Source organism: Centropristis striata, chromosome 11 (genome assembly GCF_030273125.1).
Source record: "Centropristis striata isolate RG_2023a ecotype Rhode Island chromosome 11, C.striata_1.0, whole genome shotgun sequence".
Lineage (NCBI taxonomy): Eukaryota > Metazoa > Chordata > Actinopteri > Perciformes > Serranidae > Centropristis > Centropristis striata.
Genome location: NC_081527.1, coordinates 32160223 through 32179235, shown reverse-complemented (window position 1 = coordinate 32179235; position 19013 = coordinate 32160223). Strand labels below are relative to the sequence as shown.

Below are 19013 nucleotides of genomic sequence, written 5' to 3'. Positions count from 1 at the left end.
ATTAAAGGATATGTTTGTGAATGTACAGTATGTGGGAGCGCAAATTACAATTTCTTTTAAAGTAAAAAAAATATATATACACACAGAAAATGTATATTTACACATTTTTTCAAAGCTTATGTGGTCTCTTTTGCATTCCAATGATGATCTTCACCAGCATCAGTCCACTGAAAAGAAACATGTATATCAGGATACGTTGAAAAAAGACTGAGAAGTAAATGTGTTTCTGTTTGTCTCAGGTGTTTGAAAGCAAATGTCTAAAGTCTAAATGTTGTAGAATTTTGTAAATTGTTGTCATATAAAAAGTGAGATGGAAATTTGAATAGAAGGAGTTGTGTGTTACCTTGCTAAAGCCATGAAACCAGCTGGCATGAACTTCCAAGAGTTGAGAAATCTTAGTCCCATCACCACAGTCAGAGTCCCCGAGGTGCCTGCAAGGAATCAATTGTTGCCGTTTGTTTGTGAAAGCTGCATTCGTACTGTCACAGTTTAACAAACTAAACTTGCTCACCTAGTGAAAGCCAGACATTCTTGGGATTTTGAGATGGCAGATAAGTACCGACTGCAGCCAGCAGGCCGAACAGGAGCCCTGCAGCCAGAGAGGTGACGCTGCCTGTAGAGGAAACACAGAGGTCGTTTTGTTTTGACATGTTCAATTAAATATGATGCATTGTCTTTTTCTCGACTATCTGGTTTTTACCTCACACACAAATTATTTCCCAGATTTCAAACTGATAATATATAAAAAAACAAAAGAAAATAGTTTTAAAAAATAGCTCCACCTGAATCAACTTCTACATATATTTATTATGTCCCTTATTTGTATGTGGAGTACCGTCTAGCGTAGATGTATAATGTTGGAAATACCAATAAAAATATTTGAGTAATAATAATCTCGGTATTTTTATTTAATTATATGATAGTAGTATATCATTCAAAAGGGCCTTTTCCTACATTGACCACTTTTACTGGAATACAGTACTTCACACATTTTACTTGAGTATTTTCATTTTAAGTAACTCAATACTTAAAGGCAAATATTGTACTTTTTACTCCACTACAATTAGCTGACAGCTTTTGTTACTTTTCGGGTCAAGATTTAATATAAAAAACGTGATACATTATAATTAAACCTCATAACAGTATATTAAGTAGCTAAAATGAGCCCTATTTTGACAAAATTAAAATGCTGCTTACATAAATAAGGATATATTTAGAATATATAAAACTATATGTGTGGGTCCATTCTGCATAACAAGTACTTTTGATATTTTTAGTACATTTGATGCTGATACTTTTGTAAGTTTACTCAAGTAAGTTTTGAATGCAGGACTGCAATAGATCTGAATACTTTTCCACAACTGATTTTTACAGTGTGGTATTTTTTAATATTTATTTTACTTAAGCAAAGGATCTGAATACGTCTACACCACTGAGTAGTCATAGCTCTTTCAAATGTGTTTAATGTAAAATGTCATTTTCAAAAATAACATATACTTGACATGCTTCCATAGAAACAATGTCAAAAAGACATAGGAAGAAATAAAAAAATAATAATACAAAATTAAATAAATAAATCGGGAAAAAACACAATAATAATAGCAATAATAGATTAATTGAATTAAAAAATAATGACACTGTTGCTTGCATGATATTTTACCTGCAAATATCAAAGAAAAACACAGGACCTTTAACCCACAACTAGCCTCACACAGTCTCTCCTGATCTAGCGTTAGCTAACGTTACCTGTGTAGTTTAATAAAAATAAAATATGTTCGTGTCTTTCTTACCTGCTTTCAGATATCCTATGATTCCGCCTACTGACACTAGAGCAGCATAACTGTACCCAATCCAGTCTACAGCCATTTCGGGACGCCACAAACTTCCTGCAGCTGATGGAGAAGTTAAATCAGAAGTTTTTTAATGAGTAATATTCGGCTTTTCCAGCACTTCACTACAACTTGTCAACAGTTAAAGCGTTAAAGTAGCGAAAAAGAATCCGCCAATCCTGTTGTATTATGAAAATATCACACCAGCCACTTAAAAAATAATAAAAACATCAATCTTACCTGAATTTAGAAACAAGATTAAGCTAACACCACTTTGCTACCTAGCAACTTCCGAACGTTAACCCCTAATTACGTCACTTCCCGTATCATTAAAAAATAAAAGCATGTAACGATTTCTGAGCTATTTGTTTTTAATGTGTAATATCCCGATAATTTTAGACAAATCTGTAATTTCACAATTTTTAAGATTCTAACCATGATAACTATTTTAATCCAACAGATCTAATATGTCGCTATGATAATGGATGATTTATTAATATTATATCTATTATGGCGAGTTTTATTATTCAATATGTTTAACCTTTTTTATTCACAAAATAAATTTAATCCAAATCAATACCTAAGTTTTTTAAAATCTTTTCTCCTAGAACTGAATTCTCTACTTAAATCACTGTTTATTAAACGTTTAAGAACATTTTAGAACTTTGTCCCCTGAAACCAGTAGTGTTTATATTTTAATGAAAGTATGTTTTTATTTTTATATATTTGACTTTTAATAGTTCTTGTCTTTTTTTAAAATTTGTATCACTTATGTTATATTGTATGCTATTGTTTACCTGATTTTTATATATATATATATATATATATATATATATATATCATCATTAAAACAATGTGTGTACCAGTTCTTGATTATTTCCATGTTGATATCTTCAACAGTGCCAACAGGACAAAAGTGATGTCTCATAATCAACTCATAAAATCTTTGCCACAAAATACAGTAGCTATATATTTCAAAACATTCAATCTGCAGCTGCACTTTATCACCTCCCTGTGGTAACCACAAGTAAATGCATGTTTGACAATATAGCTCAAGGTAAAAAGCAGTCCATGGATTATAATTTTTTTTTTTTATTGATGCCCATCACATTTTCCTCTTTTCATGTTGGCAGCAAAATATATGCACACATTCTGTACTTTATGACCTCACTGTGGCAACCACAAAAAGAAAATATAATTGTGACCAAATACATCCAGATATAAAACAGTCCAAGAACAATGAAACGGATTTCCCCCATTTCATTTTCTACTGCCCTTTTTCTTCTTTTTGGGTTTACTCTCGTCTTCAAGAATGACTTCTTCTGCTGCGATTCGGACTCTCTTTGTCTTTGAAAGCTCCCTAGCGAGGTCTGTGGACAGAAGCAAACAGATTTATTTATTGCGATTATAATGAGAAAATGGAACCACCTACGCATCTCAGTCAACAAGAAAACTCAACAAACACCAGCCTCAGTGTACCCTTTAATATCTATAGCTCAGGTGTCTTAAGTGATGTGACAATGACATGAACTAAAGTCAGTGTTTGCAGGACAAATACCTTCAGATGTTGTTGCCTCAGCTGCTGGTTCCTCCGCCGTCTGCTGCACAGATGAAGGTTTCCACACAGCGAGGCACGTCAGTCTGGCCGTTGTGTTCACTTCCCCGAGGAGAGTGGGAGACTCCAGCTCCTGTTGGACAGCAGGAGTATGTCGCTAGATCAACAGCAGCCCGACATTCTGTCAATCTTTGTTTTTTGTTTATTATGTCTGGCATGTTTTACTAATTAATCTCAAGGTTATTTCATTATTTGTTTAAAGTCATCTTTTTTGCTGCAGATGCCCTTTTGTAAACATTTATTTCAGGTCAGAGTGTCTTGTTTTATTTAAAAAGGGAAACAACGTACTATATCCTTTGTCTCCCTGCTAGCTAGACGACTGATCCTGCTCAGGTGGAGAGATGCCTCCTCTCTAACTCATGCACAATGGCTAGAAGAAATCATGTCCTGCTTAAAATTGGAGAAGGTTAGATACTCGCTTAAGCAATCAAGTGGGAGATTTCAGAAAACGTGGGGTCCTTTTCTTAATGCGTCCCAGACTCTGAAGACTGCCATTAGGTGCAGCTTAGCAAAGCTAAGTACTCTGCTTATTTTTAGCGCAGGCTTTAGATGCGGCAATGTTCTCATATTATTGTAGTGTATTGGCAGTGACTAGGGAGGGATTATTTTACATATGAAGATTTTATTTGTTTGTTATATTTTCCTTCTTTTCTTTATATCGTTACATTTGTTTGTTTGTTTGTTTGTTTTCTGTGTTTTGTTTCTCTTTAAGTTATGTTACCCAATCCATATCTATCTGGACACATTGGTGCTAATTGTTGTACTCATGTCTACCCCATGTCTTTGTAATTACCATTCAGCATTGCACTTTTGTAATACTGAAAATCCTTCAATAAACAGATTTTGATTAAAAAAAAAAAAAGGGAAACAATAAAAATAAAATACATATATTATATATACACACACACACACACACACACACACACACACTAAGGGAAATGTTATGATAAAAACACACTGAAATATATGAAAATATTCATGAATTTGCTTGTCACAATTAAAAGGCTTGTGCTTTGCGTTGATAAATAACACCAGATACTTGCCTCTTTTAGATGGAGTTTCCACATTTTGATGAATCCGTCATTTGAAGCCGTCACCAGCACGCAGAAATCCTCCATCATGAAACTGTCAACCGCTTTCACTCTGAAATCCCGACAGAATGCAAGTTTGTTTGATTTACTTTTCTACCAAGATGACATAAGATGTTGATAAATACTTGTCTGATATGGACATATTTTGGTGTCAGTTTGAATTTTTAGCAATAAGTAACTGTCAGACAAACATGCTGTGGTCTGTAGATTTTAAAAAAAACATGCATTTACCTGGTGTCGTGAGCCTTAAACTCACACACCCATTTCTCTTCTCCCAGGTCACATAACCTCACAATCTCATCGTCTCCTGCGACAGCCAGGATGGAGTTCTGAAAAACAAGCAGAATTATAAAACATTAATTTAAACTTCTAACATTGCTTATTACTTTTATATATCTCAATGTAATAGAGGATACCAAGCATCATCTCAACAATCTCTATGTCACATTGAAACATGTCATTGTAAGTTTAATTTGTTAGAAAACTCACATTTAAGAACTTTACAGATGAGATCCTCTTTGGATTTTTGATTGTTCCCGTCACGGAGGCGGTCTGCAGGTCATAGATGTTTACTTCGTCGTTTATCACAACCACATATTTATCTCCATCTGGAGACCATCTGACAATGTGTGCATCTGATAAAAGTGTAGAGAAGAAAAGTTTGAGACATGTCAAATATACTCATATTGCCAAAAAGAACCTTGAAGGCAGAATGAGTAGGGTTTTCCTTAAAAATATGTATTGTACAAAAATGATTCCTTTCAATAATTATTTATGTGGACATCACCCTTTGGCCACTGGGTGTGTGAAGCCCCTAACTAATGTGAGCAGGGTGTGACTATATAAACAACGCGGTCAGGGGCCAGACTGTAAGCACACATCCAAGCAAAGGACAAAGAATGGTGGACACAGCGCCAAAAAAAAATACAGCAAACGCCAACTACACTGTTTTCCAGGGCGCACGGCAACTTTGATGTATGTTTTCTAATATATGTCTTTTAATCTAAGTTGAATTAGTTTTTTATAACAGAAGACACTGAATGTGATGAATAAATAGGTCAATCAAAACAGAAACATTCTAAAAGAAATGATGTTTACTGTTAATATTACTGTTGAATATTAGGAAGAAATATTTACAGAAGAAAGACTGATTATAAATAATCAATAAAAATAAGGAAAATATATTAAGCTGTATGTTTGATTTTTGATATTTGCCATCATAATGTACACACAATTTAAAAAACATTTGCAACAGGGAGGTCCTAGGCATGGCAAAGTTTGGGAAGCGCTGGCCTAGTACACAAAGCTTATTCCAAAAAGGGAGTTGATCTTGTTTCAGGGGGCGGGTCCTTCTGGTTAATTTACACTGGGAGGTGGGTGTAACTTTGAATGTTTTATTTACAAACCACAAAGAATAAAACTTACTCATTCTGAATTAAAACACAAAAGTTATTAACTTCAGTTTAAGAAAATGACACTTACTCTGTTTTATGTTTTTGATGAAGGCCGACCTTCCGTTTATAAGATTCCATGTTCTAAAAGGATAAAAAGACAACAGTCATTTATAATTTACTGTAAAATAATCACCTCTCAGACTTTTTAGCAGAGCTGAAGGTATTTTTTCTTCTTACCTGAGAGTTTTATCTGTGCCAACTGAAAGGGCGAGTTTCCCAGACGGATGGACGGACAGCGATGTCACATGACCTCTGAGGAAAATGAGAGAATAGATCAAGTTGCTTTGTCTTGTCCCATCAAATAAAATACAGAAAGACAAGGACACAAACATGAACAACACTGAACATCTCAGTGCTTATGCATCTCTTTCTGTCTTTGTGCTTACTGGTGAGCTTTGATGGATTTCAGACACTCCCACTTCTTCGTGCTCCACACACATATGAGTCCGTCCTCGCCTCCGCTTAGTAAATGAGACGCCCCATAAAACTCCAGGCAGGAGATGGTGCCTGTGCAACACAGGAAAGTTAGGGTCGGGTGTGTAGATCACAAGCTAGTGTCTTTAATTTCTTTACGGTTTGAGAAATGGTAAAAATGGTTAAATCTTGAGATATACATTATACTTTTTGTCAATATCTCTTAATGTTGAGGATTTTTGCCATTATCAGAGAGTTATTGGGAATGTTTCAGTACAGAAACCTTATTCTGAAGATGATTGTATAATAACACACCAATAGAGGTGTCTGTACTACAAGGCTGTTCCCAATAAATCTCGAATATAAAGAGCAGAAGACAGCCATGATCACAAGAAAATAAGAATAGTCTTTATCACGTCCCTTTTAACCCCCTTTTATTTTCCTTCTCTACTGCATCCTTGAAATTTTCATGTATGAAGTTACAAGATTTTGCATTAATTTCAGAAGAACTTTAGGAAGCACATGTGGCAATCAAACCAGAAATCGTAATGCCATTAAGCCACAGCTACTCAAAAGAGAAGATGCACTGAAGATATTCACCATCATGATGCAGCAAAGCTCCGTGTTCAATCTTCTTCTTCATGTCGTAGAGCTGTATGGTCTCATCTTTGCTTCCTGTGACAACAAACCTCTCACTGGCTGCCACAGCTGATATGGATGCTGTGTGGGCGTGATGTGTGAAGTTTGCCTTGGCTGTCCACTCCTGCAAGATGGGTGAAAAAATCAGAACTAATGCCCTTTTGCTCTCTTTACTCTCTCTATGTGCACCGAAGTGCTGCAAATTGTATGCATGAGCCAAAATGTTGCCACATAAATGTAATATGTGTACAGATGATGTTAAACAGTGCTTTTTGTAATCTGCTCTACTTGCACTTGTGGAGAAGTTACAGTAAAGCAAACATGAAAAAGCTTCAAGACGTGTTTGTGATTAGTAATGTAACCACCTTTCATGCCGTTTTAAGGAATTGTGTACAAATCAATGTCAGTAACAAAAAATGTCTGCATGTGTTAATAACTAAACTGTAGTGTTTATTTAGGTTGTTCGAGTATTTTCTTTATTCTAGTAATCATTATTACTATTTTATTCAGACTTTTACAATATCATTTGAACAACAATAAAAGTTGGGGTGTTTTATTTTTAAATAGGAAAAAAAATACAATAAATGACATATAGACATGCAATCATACACATAAACACATATACTACTAGACTTCCATACATATAGAAAAGGATTTAAACAAAAAAAGGGGTGTTTGGGAGAAATATACGCTTTCCATTTTTCGTTATTTTTATACTAGTTTGAACCTACGTTTCTGAAATAAAGTAAACATTAATTTAATCACTGTAATAATGTTTATGCTGAAATTGGCAGGAACACGAGTTTTAGGTTTCTGTGAGTGCCAGTTTTGGGTTGCGGGAGGGAATTACCGAATGCATTTAAAAAACGAGGTCAAACTATCCATCATTCCTCCTTTTTGTCCATCATTCAAGACATGAAATCACACAGGCTGCAGCCCTCTAGACAGCCCATCAATTTCAGTGACAGTTTAGTTTGTAAGCGCCAGAGAGCAGCAAATACAATGAAAACTAGTAACTGTTATACACATCTACAAAATAAAACTCTCCAACTTACTTTCTCGTCAGTTTTCACTCGATAACCAAAAGTGACCTGCTCGTAGCTCCCAGCAATCAGCTCCAATACAGCTGCCATGCTTTCTACAGAGGGCTAAGCTAGCCAGATAGTTAGCTTTCTTTAAAAAAAACAGCTTTTTCTGTCGCCTGGTTTGAGCAACAGCTAATAACAGCTGATAATAATCCAAGAACCTACAAATAAAACACCGAGGTGATAAACAACGTAAAAAACATTGTTAAGTTACTAAATCATAACTATCTACTAGCTATTTTTTGTCAAACCCACTTTCAGCCCCAAAACAACGTGTGCGGCTGATGCGCCTGCGCAAAAGTCTCACTTCCTTTCATCGGGTCGGTAGTGGTTTTCAAAATAAAAGCTTGTGTTGTAAAATCTTTCAGCATAAAGTGCTGATGCTCTTCTTTTTTTAAAATGAAAAAGTCACTGCATGCCAAGCATCGATATTTATTGGCTTGCATTGATTTTCATATGTAAGTTACACAGATATACTACTTAATTCTTAAAATCAGAGAAGGACCTGGTGTAAATCTGTCTAGTTAAAGCCTTGTTTTTGCAATTTTCAACATTTTGTATAAATGTGTATTGCTGTCACCACTAATGTTTCTTTCTTCTTCTTTTTTTTTAGCTATACACATAGTAAAAATTTATAAATTTGGCAGGATGAATTGAACAATTGACAAAACTGACTTTTTTTTAGTCCGGAGAACCCACTGGCCTTCATGTTGAAAGCAGTTTCTACAGAAAATATCTTATTTTTCAATTAATTTTCAATAGCTAAGGAACAGAAATATAATTTTAAAAAACTTTTGAGTAAAAAACTCTTTTTTTTTAATTTACTGTGAAGTATTTCTGTCTTGTGCAATAATGAGTGACCTCTATGAAAAGCACACTTTACTCACACTTAGCCCAGTTCACATTATTTTATGTAATAATACAATTGTGTATTGTTAATATATACAATAATACTTTTTTTTTTTTAAAACGTCATTGAAAGTCAGGCATTACAAACAGTAAAAACACAGAACATTAATACAAAACAAAAACAATGCCAGGGGGTCACAGTATACAAAATAATGATGAATTAGTTCATAAGTATATTAGTTAGTTAATAGTTAATAGTTAATTAGTTATAAAGAGTGCATAGCTCAGTGGTTTTGATGGCTTTTCTGTTTGTTGAAGGTTGGATTGTTGTAATGTACTGTTTGAGCTCCTTCTCAAAAATTAAAAAAGATTGTTTGTGATTAGAGAATTTGGATTTGTGTATATGGTATTTTGCAAGTAGAACAATCAGGTTGATAATGAAAAATTGACCTTTAAACCAGTTTTCCAGAAATAAAGATTTCTGTTTGTATAATATATCTCTGTTGTTCCAGGTGTAGTATCTTTGAGGTGAGAAATTGTGCCTATAAATTAAAGTCCAAGAAAGGAGCAATTGTTTATGGAAATTAGACAGCTTTAAGGGGATCTTCTCAATGTTGTAGTTGCAAAGTAAAATAAATTCAAGGCCACCAAGTTTTGAAAATAAAAAAAATGGGTTAAAATTCCAGATTGAAGATGGGCTTTTAAAAAATTGTTTTATCCAATTTATTTTGAAAGTGTTATTTAGGGTTGAAAAATCAAGAAAATTCATACCACCATGTTCTTATGCGAACTGATTTCCTAATATAATAAATCCTATTTCTCCATACAAATTTATATAGCATATTATCAACAGATTCAGCGGTCTGTTTATTCACATCAAGGGACAGGGCTGTAAAGGTCAAACGGGAAATGCCTTCTGCTTTGGTTAGCAAAAATTCAAAAGTCTCTTTGAAGCCATGAATTAAGTTTTTCCTGTACCTTACCTATAATGGGGTTGAAATTCAGAGAGCATCAAGTATTTTGGTTCTTGTTGATCATTTTGCCAAGATAGGTTACAGAATCTTTCACAGGAATGTTAGAGATGGAGGATGCACAATTTTTAAGGGCTAACAATTCACACTTACTGATATTTAAGCAGAGCCCAGAGGCATTAGAAAAACACTTAATTATGTCAATGGCTACTGAAACCTGAGAAGCATCCTTTAAAAATAAGGTGGTGTCATCAGCCAGCTGACTAATTAAGATTTCCCTTGAAAACTATAGTGATACCTTTCAGGTGGCTGAGTTTAATAAAATCTGAAAGTAGTTAAGTGCAGATCAGGAACAAGTATGGTGAGACAGGGCAGCCTTGTCTAATCTGGGAGATGTGCCTGCATGTAATTTAATTGAGCAGTTAGCATTTTTAGAAATGGTCTTGATAGCTGCACAAAAATAAGGGCCAAAACCAAACTTTTCTCAGGCTTGAAACGTTTGATGGTATCAAAAGCTTTCCGAAAGTCTAGGAACAAAATTAAGCTGTTATCATTGCAAAGATCAACATAATCTCTCAGTGTTTCGTTGATAATAATGATCTAGAACAGTTTTCATTCTAATAGCAAAGATTGAGATAAAATTTTGTAATCATTGTTAAGAAGGCAGATTGGTCGGCAATTATCAATCAGGAGAGGATCTTTTATAGGTTTTGGAATTAAGGTTAAGAGTCCTTGACACAAGGTGGGAGGAAGAGTTTGTTCTTCAATGCTCTACAAACACACCGTGGAGGAAGGGGACAGCTGCTCTGCAAAAGTAAAGTAGAATTCAGACGTTAGACCGTCAACACCAGGAGATTTATTAAATTTTAAGTGTTTAATTGCAAACAGAATTTCGTTCGTAGTTAAAGGCTTATCACAAATATTCCTTTGGTCTTCACTGATTAATTTTGATTCAATGAAATATACAATAACACAACTGTAGGATGAGGTCCGTCCTTGTGGTGACAGAGGGGAGGGGCGTGGACGTCTTTGCGTCTTGTGATTGGCTGATTCCCCGAGCCCCGTCATGATTGACGTCTCAGATAACTGTCTGCATAAAACGGTAGTTTTTCTGAGAGGATGAACAGTCAGAGTAACTTTTTGCACTGAACGGAATCATGGCAAGAAGGTAAGTCCAGTTTAACAGATACAACAACTATATATCAGAGAACTCTCTATCAACTTTTCTTTAATGTCTGTGCGTGCTTTTTTATCAGCAGATTGGCGACACTTTCAGACAGTTTTCGACCGTTTTAACACGTTGTTTTACAAATATTTGATGTAAACAGAAGCCAAACTGTAACTTGATACTTGTCAGGGTTCATATTGATAGTAATGTTAATGTTAAAAAAATGTTAAAAAAGTGTCGTAAAGCAGGTTTTTTCTTGTCTTGTCTTGTTTTTGTCCTTCACACCAGCAGCTGTTCACAGTGCAGATTGCAGAGGTCTGCACTGTGCATTTATGGATGTTTTGTGTTAAGAGTTTGTTTGTGTGTGAGTGCTGCAGGGTCTGGTAGTAATTACATTATACAACAGGGCAAGACTAAACTAGAACCAGTCCCCTCTGCTGCAATAAAAGTGTGGAGCTGTTCTCCCTTGTGATAAGCATAACTGGCTAAATTAAGAACAGAGAAGTTTCTGTATTAGTGTGTGCTTCCTGTCATTTGCTTCTTACTCAACTTTTTTTCCCAATGTGTCAAACATCTGCTCTGTTTGAATGACAGGAAGGGTGCGGCAGTTATTGTGATTTTTTAGATAATTTTAATGGCATTATCACTTGTACAGTGAAGGTGCAGACTGAGCAGATGCAAAGGTTTTAAAATGAAAGTCACTTTGTGTTTGTGTTTTATTTGTTTGAAGAAGTCTTAATGGCCCCATAAAACAGCATCTGGAAAGAGAGTTTTTGTATCGATCTCATGTTACAACCTTTATAAGGTCTATGGTTACAACCTACATTTGCGCCCCATAGTTGTAATTTAATGATGGAGGTGGAGTCTTTTTCATTTTTCTACTTTTTTGTTTTTTTCTGCTGGTATTGTCTTGTCTAACAAAAGAAAAAACCCAAGAGCAAGACAGGTCCCTGGGGACCAAAACAATAAAACAACAGAGGGCCCTCCAGCTGCTGTTTGAGCTACAAACAAGACTCCATTTAACACATGGTGGATTTAATCATATTTGATTTACATTATTTTTAACTCCTTTAATACATACTAGAATTATACCATCAAACTCCATATAATATAGAAAACAAACATGTTGAAATCCAGTTTCAAACAAGTTAAATACTGAGCTACACCACGAGTTTGTTATAAAAACAGATTTGGTTTGGTATTTTACAGCAACTTCCTGTTCTCTTCTGTTATCTGAATGAGTTAATCAAGCAACACATGATCATAAAAAGGTGCCATGATGAGTAGGAGGTTTCATAAACGGCACCATTTGATTGGTTTAACTGCTGAATTCATCAGCGGTGGTAAAACAAGGAACCTCTTTTAAACTCTGACTGGTGGTGGAAAAAAACCCCAGCTTTTCCTCCATCATAAAATCCTCCAAAGGGTACAACCATGTGCAGCAGGACAGCTCACTATAGTGGAGTACAGTAGATACTGCAGAGGAAAAGCATCTATTTTGGTTGGAAATGTGTGAATGTAAAGTTTATAAAAGAGCATTCATGGTCAGTCAAGGATAAAAAATAAATAAAGTAGAGGCCGACCGATAGGAGATTTTTGAGACCGATGCCGATAATGATTTTAGAGGGGAAAAATCATTGATAACTGATATGGTGGCCAATATAGTAATTTTTTTGAGCTGGAATGAAAAAAATACTTTTTTATGTGGATTGTGCACCGATTTTTCACCACTCTGTAAAAGGAACCCAGAATGCTACTTTCTCAAACATAAAACTTTATTAAAAAATATTTAACATAATTTATTATACAAACAATGTATGCCATTGTCTGCCAATTCTATAAATGATAACTAATAAAATAAAGAATAAGAATGAATAAATACTAAATAATTAAACATCATTACTGTTCTGTTTCAGTCAAGTGCTATTTAAAAAAAAAAAAAAAAAATAGATAACACTATTTCTAAATCATGCCAAGAAACATTTTCTGCACTATAATATTGTGTAAAAAGAAATTTCATAATGCACATATCGGACAGCATTTACACAGATACCAATGTGCCTTTGATAGGCCAATATCAGCTGATGATATCTGTATACCGATTTATCTGTCGGGCTCTATCACATTTTACATTTTTAGCCCCAAATAGGCCTTTTTGATTTACAAATAGACATGTTTTGCTGTTTCAGTTGCATGGATCTTGTGCATGCTGGCTCAGTGTCACACTGTCATGAGGGACATTTAAATAGAACAGCGCCATCATTAATGTTATTAGTAACACATGCTTTTCTGACTGACAAAAAGGTCTGTTGTCTCTGAAGAACAAACAACATTCAGCAGATTCAAAAATGTGCGTTTTAATGTCTTTCTACAGTCAGCAGGCCGACCGGGAGCTCACCGAGGTGCTAAACCAACTCTGGCGCCTGGACACCAACCGTCTCCGGCCGGGGACTGATTACGTCATCTCCCTCCAGGTCAGTTCCACCGTCGGACTTTACTGCTCCTCTGTGATGCAAAACATGAAGTTACAGATATATATATAAACTTTATTACAGGCTCTAGACCCAATAGCAAGACATACAACATACAAAAAACAACAGATACATAAACACATTCAGACATACTCTTATTCATGAGAGTTTTAAAAGGCACTCATACCAATGTTTCCACAGATATGATTGATACCTGACCGAGCTGCACTTTGGGCTTGTGAGCATCATTATAATACAGTTTTGTGACTCATCAAGTCGAGACATAAATTTAAACATCAGGTTCCTCAAGAGAGCCTGTAAAGTGCTGAGCCCTGAGTCACAAAAGAGCTTACTAGCACTGCTACTCCTGGGCTTTTTCAGTAGTATCCTCAGACAGTCATTGTATGCTACCTGAAGTTTGCGCAGGGTCTCCTTTTTGTAGCGGACCCATAATGGGGCTGCATACATAGGGGTGCAGTAAGCACGAAACAAGTTTACTTTCACATCATCAGAACAGTAGTGGAATTTCCTGACTAACATGTTTGCTTGGACATACAACATTCTTCTCTGCCTGTACATGTCAGCATCATCTTCCACCTTGTCAGTGATGATGTGCCCAAGATATTTCAAGATATATGAAATACATGCAAACCTCATGAAGTCACATGCTGATGTGTGTGTGTGTGTGTGTGTGTGTGTGTGTGTGTGTGTGTGTGTGTCTCAGGGGAGGGCAGGTTATGTGGCTCAGGGCAGTAACTATGCCAGAGACCGGGCCAGGGCGCCGCTCTTCACACGCGTCGACGAAGCTAAACTGAAGGGTATCGAGACGTATTTACGTAAGTGGCATTTCATTTTTCCCCCCATTTAACTTTTATTGTGTAATTTAAATGTCCTGTGTGTTTTTTTTGCACTTTGAATTGTCTTGTTGTTGAAATATCAAGATATACATTCCCCACCTTTCATACCAAGAACTACCTCCAAGTTTGTTTTTTGTTTTTTTACAGAAAAACAAACATAACATGACATTAAACCAGTGCCATGATAAGAAGTATTATATCTTGCATTTAACACAGACACACCACTTCTCCCTCCTATATAGAGACAGGTTTTCAAAATCTCCCTCAACCCCAAAAATAAAGATACAGAGATAAAAATAAATAAATAATTAAAAAATAAAAAATAATAGGGCATGCCGGTGGCTCACTGTCACTGTCTAATAAAGCTGAAAAATGCCAAAAAATAATTGCCTTTTAATAAATTCCATCTAAGTAATTAATGGATCATAAGTCCAATACAACAGCCATGGACTTCCTCTTTCTCTCATAAATAATACTAATATTTTTCTAATTCGCTGAGTAATGAGTAATGAGGTGGATTCTCATGATTCCACTTAGATGTGATGCTTCTTTGTCATAGCTTGAGGCCAACAAAACCCTTTAACCTCTAGAGGAAAGATTCAGATTGGTCAAGTCCCCTTACAGTGTAATCACAGGAGATAAATATATATTTCCCTTAATAAAACTACCAAGAATATTCTCAATCTTCACCAACAACAGTCTGAGTTTAGAACAAGACCCACCACATGCAGATGCGCATGCGGGAGAACCTCCTACATTACTTAACAAGTGATGTGTCTTTTTCTTTCTGCAGATTTCATCAACTTGCTGGACAATTATGAGACGTCCACAGGTGTATCGGAGACGGTGACGTCAGAGGAGCTTCAGGAGAACAGGCTGTTTATCGACTCCATGATGGAGACTGAAGTCATGAAGGTGCAGTGTCTCTTTGGCGGAGGGAGCCTTCTGTTTAACGCAAACATAACATTTAAACATTTAAACACCACACTGATCCTACTCAGCAGCTGTTTACTCTCCTGGTTCCCTCCCGGAATGCTGACAGAGTTTACAGCTGCTCTTTCTTCATACCAACTCACAGAGACCTCCCACTTCCTGTCATAGATTCTGTTGATAAAATTAATGAGAATACTATTACATTCACAGAACTTTGCAAAAATCCTATAGGTCTACTCCAAGTACGTTCTTAGTTATAAGCAATTTTAGGAGTTTGTCCCTCAGAACTAAAATCAAAATTTTAGATTTTTTATTATTGTGTATTCTGAGGCTCACCAGTTGCTTATTTTGCATTTAATTGGGTTAACTCAGGATCATTTGCAAGATGTAATATAACATATTTACATTTTTATATAACTGAAATAAATGCTTCCACATAAAAAAATTCAAGGAAATGTACACAACTTCTTGGGAAAATATACAGTCAAAGTGTCTTATAAAGTGTTTTTTTTTATTTTTTTATTTCTGAAACTTTATTGAGAAAGATCTGTGATCTAATTTATTTTTAAACAGGACCAAATAACTTCTAGGAGTTGATATTTTAATACTACACAGAATTAAAATGTAGCTTCAAGAAAGTGAAAACTAGTGGATTTAATCATTTAAATTAAAGTTTTGATAATGAGATTATTTTGGGTTTTGTTTGGGTAAAAAAAAAGTATTAAAATGTATTCATTTGATTGCATCAATACATACTGCAGATGATCCTTTGTTCTGTATACATTTCAACATAATCCAGTAAAAAATAAGCAAATAGTGAGGCTAAAGTACCCAAAAAATCGCAGAAATTATCAAATTTATGAGGGCCAAAATTTAAAAATTAATATAATTTTATTATTACTTATAAAGTATCTGGAGTTGAGCAATAGGATTTTGCAAGGTCCCATGAATATATAGTTACACATGATTTTACATGATCTAGTATGGTAACTATCTTTTAAGTATGCTCTACTTTCAACACTTTACTGTTCTTCTAAGCTGTTCCTTGATCCTGTTTTTCACTTGGAGGTCTGAAATGTCATTATACTGTTTGTTTTTTCTTCCCAGTGTGCTCACAAGTATCTGGTCGGGAAGGGGAAGTCGCCGTCAGATGCTGGACAGTTCAAGAGACAGCTGTATGACATCTGGTTCCGTCTCTACCACAGGGACCGCAGCGGAGGGTGAGTCTCAGTAACAGCAGGGGGAGCTGCCTCCTCATTAGAGACACGACACTGAAGGTCAACAGACAGATACAGGTTTAATCATTTACAGAATAACTTGAGGAAGTCAATCTTTACTGTGAAAGAGAACAAAATAAATAAATAAATAAATACATTAATAAATACAGTGACAGAACAAATCTACATTTAAACCCTGTTTTAATCACTGTTTAATCAGTGTTTGTGTTTTTTTAAGCTAAGTTATGTTCTAGTAACTGTATTTAGTAATCCTGTTTTGAGACCGAGAAAACAAATATATAAATGAAGTCTTCACTTACAAAAACATGTTTTGATTTATTTTCTAAAATACATAACATCTGAGTGGATTTTACTTCAATTTTGTTTGTTACTGATAAAAAATATTTATTTTCCTCTGACATTCAACTGCGTCTTTAAAGGAGAGTCACAGTGTTTTTATCGAAACAGTGATGCAAACCAAATACAGGAGATAAGAGGAAATACAGTTTTAAAGGGACCTGATCACTGGAAGAATGAGAGCATACTGTACATAGAGGCTTTATAAACCCATCTTTGAAACATGTTGATGTTTTTGTTTTTTAAATCATAGGGAGGATTCCTGTGGATTTGAACACGTGTTTGTGGGAGAAACTAAATATGGCCAGGAGATAATGGGTCTCCACAACTGGGTCCAGTTTTACCTGCAGGAAAAGCACGACCATGTCGACTACAAAGGCTACAAAGCAAGAGACAACAAAGATACGGTAAGAAAACACTGCCAGCATGTGTAACATGAACACACTGAACATACTTAACACCTAAAAAATGTAGTGTTCCCTAAATCTATTGAAAGCAAAACATTTATATTATAACTTGTAATAATGGCAAGCCATTTAACATTCAAACTGGGATTTATTTTGTGGATATATAGCCTCATTCTGAATTTGTAAATTCTATTTTTGTATTCCAACTTTTTTTGTCGAAATTTACTTAAACCTCCCATTCTCACTCACGAGTGTATATTAAATATTTAAATTTTCTATCAAACTATCTACCCTTTTTAAACAACTATATTTTATTTGTTCTTTTTTTCTTAATTATCCTATTTTATCTGTCAAATGATTTTCCCTAATCAGAAAGTTTTATTGGCTTTTTGTTATTTGTATATAGTTATTGCCTCTTCTCTGATATTATAGACTCTTTGTTGTTTTTCCTTTTCTTTGTTTTTGTAATTGACATAATATCATTGTAAATGTTAGTTGTCCCTCCATAATGAGTATAAACAAAGGTTGAATTAATAAATAAAGTAACTTTTCCATCATTGTTTTACAGCCTGATGAAGATGACCACGTCCTCAACCTGCAGTTCAGCTGGAAAGGTTTGGTGAAGCCGGTCGGCGGCTGCTTCATCGGTGTCAGTCCAGAGTTTGAGGTGGCTCTTTTCACCATCGTCTTCCTCATGTCCACTGAGAAGATGACATCTGTGGTGGTGAAAGTGGATGAGTACGTGCTGGAGCTGGTTGTCTATCGCCACGGCCGATCCATCGGCACGTCCTACCCCAAACTGCTCAGCAGCAACCACAGGGATTTGTAATGATATCACTCCACCTGAGCTGCCAGCTGCCAGCTGCCATGCGATCATTTACAAAATTTTAACATTTTTTTGTATTATATTCCCATGCAATATAACCCTAAAACAAATCTGGATCAGGTTCTCTTTGCACTAAACGTCGGGCTTAAATTTTCTCTAATGAGCAAAGTTTTCAGCCTAAAACTCCTGATCTGGACTGATATCATGGAAGGAAAACAGCTGTTTATAATCATGTATCTGTCTTATTATATATACTGTCATAAAGTAAATAAAGGTTTCTTTGTCTACAAATTAGTATTGGTATTTTTGTTCCATACTGTTAAAATTAGGCCATAGTTCATAAGATTTAGAGAAATAAAAAGAAGTATAATAGTATAAATCTGTGTCTAGCTATACCATTGGAATTGCTTGCCCTGATTTTGGTCTGTCAGGTAGACTTCCTACTCAAGCAACATAAAATTCTCTCATTACAATCTGAGATGAAATTGAAGGTTGCAGTTATTTTCTTGTTTACCACAAGTCATTTTGATGACATAATTGAAGTATTTTTTCTGATTATTCCAACTATTTGGCAGCACTTTCAACAGACTGAATGGTTATACAAAAAAAGAAAAAGTGCTTGATGGAGCTTTATTAAGGATGGTTGGGAGCGCCTTACAGATATAAAAAGATAATAAATCTATGAATTATATATATATATATATATATATATATATACATATTATATTATATTGATATTATTATATCAAGCCACATATTATAGGATTTAATTTTGTCTTTATTCTGAGAAGTATAGGAAGAAAAACAATTATACGATATTCACATTTGTA

The 19013-nt window shown here is 35.0% G+C and overlaps 3 protein-coding genes across 4 annotated transcripts; 1 reads left to right on the top strand and 2 right to left on the bottom strand.

Annotated features, from left to right (window-relative positions):
* Nucleotides 1–73: 73 nt before the first annotated feature.
* Nucleotides 74–2157, bottom strand: tmem14cb (transmembrane protein 14Cb). Of its 2 annotated transcripts, XM_059344006.1 has the most exons (5): nt 2070–2157; nt 1791–1892; nt 512–613; nt 344–431; nt 74–167 (listed from the first exon to the last, which is right to left on the bottom strand). In XM_059344006.1, the coding sequence occupies exons 2-5, from the start codon at nt 1864–1866 to the stop codon at nt 110–112; spliced, it is 324 nt and encodes a 107-aa protein (XP_059199989.1). In that variant the 5' UTR covers nt 1867–1892; nt 2070–2157; the 3' UTR covers nt 74–109. The 2 variants fall into 2 exon arrangements, with proteins under 2 accessions (XP_059199989.1, XP_059199988.1); XM_059344005.1 differs by lacking the exon at nt 2070–2157 and having other exon boundaries at nt 1791–2035.
* A 587-nt stretch (nt 2158–2744) lies between these two features.
* pak1ip1 (PAK1 interacting protein 1) lies at nt 2745–8438 on the bottom strand. The gene is made up of 10 exons (XM_059344781.1): nt 8098–8438; nt 7004–7166; nt 6376–6496; nt 6167–6241; nt 6018–6070; nt 5025–5170; nt 4767–4864; nt 4488–4587; nt 3388–3517; nt 2745–3199 (listed from the first exon to the last, which is right to left on the bottom strand). The coding sequence occupies exons 1-10, from the start codon at nt 8173–8175 to the stop codon at nt 3090–3092; spliced, it is 1074 nt and encodes a 357-aa protein (XP_059200764.1). The 5' UTR covers nt 8176–8438; the 3' UTR covers nt 2745–3089.
* Nucleotides 8439–13288: 4850 nt separating this feature from the next.
* On the top strand, nt 13289–18474 carry LOC131980622 (uridylate-specific endoribonuclease C-like). Its single transcript, XM_059344878.1, has 6 exons — nt 13289–13589; nt 14311–14422; nt 15237–15358; nt 16484–16596; nt 17204–17357; nt 17926–18474. The coding sequence occupies exons 1-6, from the start codon at nt 13464–13466 to the stop codon at nt 18184–18186; spliced, it is 888 nt and encodes a 295-aa protein (XP_059200861.1). The 5' UTR covers nt 13289–13463; the 3' UTR covers nt 18187–18474.
* Nucleotides 18475–19013: the final 539 nt, after the last annotated feature.